The 4,570-nt window shown below is 46.0% G+C and overlaps 1 protein-coding gene across 2 annotated transcripts; it reads right to left on the bottom strand.

Annotated features, from left to right (window-relative positions):
* Positions 1–2,601: 2,601 nt before the first annotated feature.
* zgc:112001 (uncharacterized protein LOC550384 homolog) lies at positions 2,602–4,310 on the bottom strand. 2 transcript variants are annotated; one of them, XM_041063758.1, is made up of 2 exons: positions 4,260–4,310; positions 2,602–4,151 (listed from the first exon to the last, which is right to left on the bottom strand). In XM_041063758.1, exon 2 carries the CDS (start codon positions 4,075–4,077, stop codon positions 3,193–3,195), a length of 885 nt encoding a protein of 294 aa, XP_040919692.1. In that variant the 5' UTR covers positions 4,078–4,151; positions 4,260–4,310; the 3' UTR covers positions 2,602–3,192. The 2 variants fall into 2 exon arrangements, with proteins under 2 accessions (XP_040919692.1, XP_040919693.1); XM_041063759.1 differs by having other exon boundaries at positions 4,264–4,306.
* Positions 4,311–4,570: the final 260 nt, after the last annotated feature.

Here is a 4,570-nt window from a genome sequence, read left to right as displayed (position 1 = left end):
GAGCATGTCTCATCTCTGTTCCAATAAACGTACACATAAGCATATGCAAGAGACCGCCGTAAAACATTCAGAAAGACGTCTTTATAATTAGAGTTTTATGAGTGATTTGTGATATTAGGCTACAGAAACAAAACTGACAATTACCAGAATTGACTTGACAACCAGTTAATCAACCCCATCAAGGATGTGGCAAAGTCTGCCTAAACTTAATCACATGTCATGTCATCATGCTTAGACAATGCCACACATACTTCCACTGTCATACTCCCACCTAACCTGTTTGGTTAGAACCTGTCAGCTGGAAAACCCCAGGTCAGATGTAAACAACTCATTTTGCCATGTGAATATGACGCTGCATGCCAAATAAGCACTGAATGTTGGCATTGCATGTAAGTCACTAACGCAGAATCACTTTACAGGAACGGCGTTGACAGAAAATTGGCTGGGCAAAGTTCACACAAAGCACTTCCATTGACAAAACACACATCTTGTCTGTGAGTGGTGTCACTACAGACCTTTCAACCACAACTTTGAATAACAAACAGCTGACAAACCAAAGGAATGTGTGTTAATACATATCTACATGTCTGTACAGCTGACTGTAAAGGACAGGTTTTTTTTTTTTTTTTTGCTTCATTGTTTGATGCAGAACATCTGTATGGAAACATCTGCAATTCTTGTACTGTGTAAAATTGAAATAATAATATTTGCCACAAACATCCAGAGCAGCGTTTTGACCAGTAGATGCTGGGATACAGTGTCTTCCTCAGGATTAAAGAGATAAATGGACAGACTGACTGACTCGTGCTCTGGAAAGAAGACAACAAACACACAGAGATCAGAGGGCAGAGGCCAAACACATGTGGCCAACGACACTGTTCAAATCAGCCATGAGAGCTGCCGAAGAAGAGTAAGTCTTTCTCTTTATCGGATCTGTTAATGTTCACTTGATTTTTTTCCATGCTAGTGTTTATTTGACTTCCTTTATAAGATTCAGATTCATTCATGCATTAAAAAAAAAGCTCTTTAATGAAGCCAGTGGTGAGTTCCTGTTTAGTAACAGTCCCGAAACTGAACTTACACTGAACAGCTGCTCATTTCAGCAGCATCATGATGAGCCCGTAGGGACAGTGGTGATAAACCATGGACAGTGTTGCCCTCTCCTGGCAACTTACAGTAGAAGGAGTTGCTGCAGACAGACGACAGCTTCACTTATCTGTCTCTTCCATGTGTGCATGTTGTTGTCCCTTGTTAACTTTTTTTTTTTTTTCCCCCTGTTACAGTTATCAGGAGATTAGAGCAGCGTGACACAGCAGCAGTGACGTGTAGAGGAGCGGTCAGCCTGCGCGTGTGTTCTGGCTCAGCAGATGAGCTGAGGATATCAGCTGTTTGGTCAGAGGGACAGACAGAAGGAGGACATGTTGCAGTTTCTACTCAGTATGTGTCCCTTTTTTTTTTTACAAGCTTTTGGAAAACAGAAAACTTAGATCTAATAAGGAAATAAGGACTTATTTAGAAATGAAAAACAAAATGCAAATCCCTTCATCTGTTTGACTGTCTAAATGTTCCTGTCTCTCAGAGTGCTCAGCCATGTGCTCCTGTAAAGGATTTACAGATATACAGTAGACTTTTCACACACCCACAGCCTGGGTGCAAGATGCCAGCAAGGCTTAGCTGGCCCGACCAGATGCTAAGGCCAGCTGTGAATGGGTGGATGGCCACTTAGCCTGCCAGGTTGCAGACTAGCTTTGAAAGAAAGAAGGACATGAACCCAAGGTCAGTGGTCCCGGAGGCCTGGTATGTCAGGACACATCCAGCTGCCTTGTGCCCAGGAAACCCTCTGACCTCTGCTGGCATTTCGATTTCCAATGCTTGAGAGGCTCGAGCAATGAATTGGCAATAGAGGGGAGGTGGTTGCTCCTGCTCCTACTCTACCTGTTTTTACCTCCACACACACACACACACGACCAGGGTGGAGGTCTTCACCCTCAGAGTCAAACCACAGGATATCAACGTCCCCTTCATCCGACGCATCTGACACAAGGTAAAACCAGATCCGGCTCCTCCTGCCTTACCAGGATGGAGGTAGGGTGTTGTCCCTGTAGCTGCAGGGGAAGGCCTTGCTGCACCTAAGGTATGAAGTGAATGAGACTCCACCCGCAGTCGGTCCTTTCAAACCACTTCTCTGGGCTGCTTTGCCTGCTGCAGCTGCCCGTTGAGAGCAGATGGATCGATTTGTGAGAAAATACCAGAATCCTCACTCATACAGAAGGCTGGTCATGGCTGGCCATAGGTGCAGGGTACAGCCCACTGACATCCTTATCTCACAGGCCAAATGAACAACTCATAAAAGATAATATTGTAGGTGTGATACTTGAACAGAAGTCAGGGAGTCAGACCATGAGCAGCCTCTCTCACTCCCAGCTGAAATAAAGAGCTTGTACACTTGACTTGTATATATATGACTAAAAATGTCCTAAGTACTTACACAAAAAAAAAAAAGAATTTGAATTCTTCAGTCATTTACTGTGGAGACATTTTAGTTAAGTGATATAACATATTCAGTGGCAAACTGAAGGAGTAAAGAAAGACAAAATGAGATCATCACTTAGATTCTTATTTATTTAAAAGGAATCATTCACCCATAGAGTTTGTTTTTTTTCAAGTCACCTGTTTTCAGATGATCTATGAGCTCATTCTCCTGAACCTTACCGTTAAATACAACCCAAATAAATTAAAATCAACAGTAACACACTTCACACAGACGTGTCATCAGTGTCGGTCTACCCCTCTGATATGATACAGTGGCTTTATACAGCTGTAGTATGAGTAGGTAACACTTTAGAATGAGGGTTAGACAAATAAACGGATTATTAATGCCTGAATTAGTGTAGAAAATGTAAGAGTATGGCTGCTGATTCCCTGTAACAACTGCCCACAGCTGGCTGCATCATCCTGCTCCCTCCAGCTGCCTCCATCAGCTGACTGACACTGTGGTTAAAGTCACATTGCTGGATTTGCTTCATTTGTTCCCTGCTGTTAGTGTTTATTTGTGCAGCCCTATAATGAAGTGTTACCGCTTTTATAGCCCAGGCTCTTGGAAAACACACACACACACACACACACACACACACACCATGCTAACACAGAAGACGTTTCATACAGCGGAGCATGCATCCTGTCATGCTGATGCTACACCACCCTCTGCCTGCCCCGCTGGGTCACAGGCAGACCCTGCGGTTTGAGGGAGGAGGGGATGGGAAGCTCATGCAGGCTGTCCGGGAAGGTCGCGGGGCTCAGCTGCTTCAGAACAGTCTGCATGGCGGTGAGAACCAGCGGCGCCGGGGTGCTTCCCGCCAGGTACTTGTACGTGTCCTCTCCCAGCACCTTGCCCCAGCGCTCCGGCTCTCTGCCCAGAGCACCTTTCATTTTAAAGTGAACCTTCGGCATGAACATGAGCAGGTTGTCCAGACACTGCCTCCTCTCCCCGCCGTTCACGTCCTTGGAGTCCCTGAGTTTCTCCAGAATTATATCCAGCGGGGTCAGCCCGCTGTGGTCCTGGGCGTGCGGGGACGCTCCGTTCCCCAGCAGCATAATAACCGCCTCGGGCCGCAGGAGCTCGCAGGCCAGATGTAAAGGGGTTCTGCCGTCCTCCGCGTGAAAACATCCGGCTCGCTTCGTGTAGCAGGTCGTGCTGGACATTCTGTGAGTCTCCTGTAAGATGAGGCCGAGAATGTAGCGCCTGTCGTAGCGGACAGCCATGGCAAGGTGCGGGGCGGAGGACGGGCAGCAGCAGAAACGCTCCCCGGGCTTTGCTAACGCTTCGTCGGTGTGCCGGCTAAGCAGGTACTGGGCATACGCTTGGTGGTCGTGAACTATAGCGTAAAGCAGCGCCTCCGACGGGGTGTAAATCCTCTGACTGGCGTCCTCCTCCTGGTAAAACGTCTCCATAGTCCGCATGTCCTCCAGCATCCAGACCGGCTTCAGGTCCCGCACAGCCCGGTAGAAGAGCAGAGAGAAGGACCTCCGATGCTTCTCGATGCTCCGAGCCGCCGAGCTGACGGTTAAAGAGGCCATGGCGACCCGAGTAACTTATGTCCGCAACGGGTTAAACTGCGTCCTTCATCGCTCTGGAGCCATTACCCCAAGACCTGCGGAGTTACATGGACAGAACATACAATCATTATGTTTACTCACAAAACAATGAGCAAAGACAAGTCAACAGCTCTGTGTTCAAAGTGATTTATAAAGCGACAGACCCACATTCCAGGACGCTCCTGACAGCTGAGCTCTCTCTGCAGTGCCGAGCTAGGGCGCATGCGCACAACGTGATAATGTCTAAGGAGTCTGGGAAACTTTATTGACAAACAGAGCTTTGTCTTAACCCCCCAAGTTGTTTCACAAAGTGGTGCAGACATCTTTGTTAGGACATTGCTTTGACTATATATATATATATATATATATATATATATATATATATATATATATATATATATATATATATATATATATATATATATATATATATATATATATATATATATATACCCAATGGATCCATTCAGTAATG

The sequence above is a fragment of the Toxotes jaculatrix genome, chromosome 19 (assembly GCF_017976425.1).
Source record: "Toxotes jaculatrix isolate fToxJac2 chromosome 19, fToxJac2.pri, whole genome shotgun sequence".
Lineage (NCBI taxonomy): Eukaryota > Metazoa > Chordata > Actinopteri > Toxotidae > Toxotes > Toxotes jaculatrix.
The sequence above is the reverse complement of the archived record's forward strand: the minus strand, read 5'-3'. Positions and strand labels throughout refer to the sequence as shown.

Bases quoted from the DNA above. Each gene is read 5' to 3' on its own strand.
- zgc:112001 (XM_041063758.1), bottom strand. From the start codon at position 4,077: ATGGCCTCTTTAACCGTCAGCTCGGCGGCTCGGAGCATCGAGAAGCAT.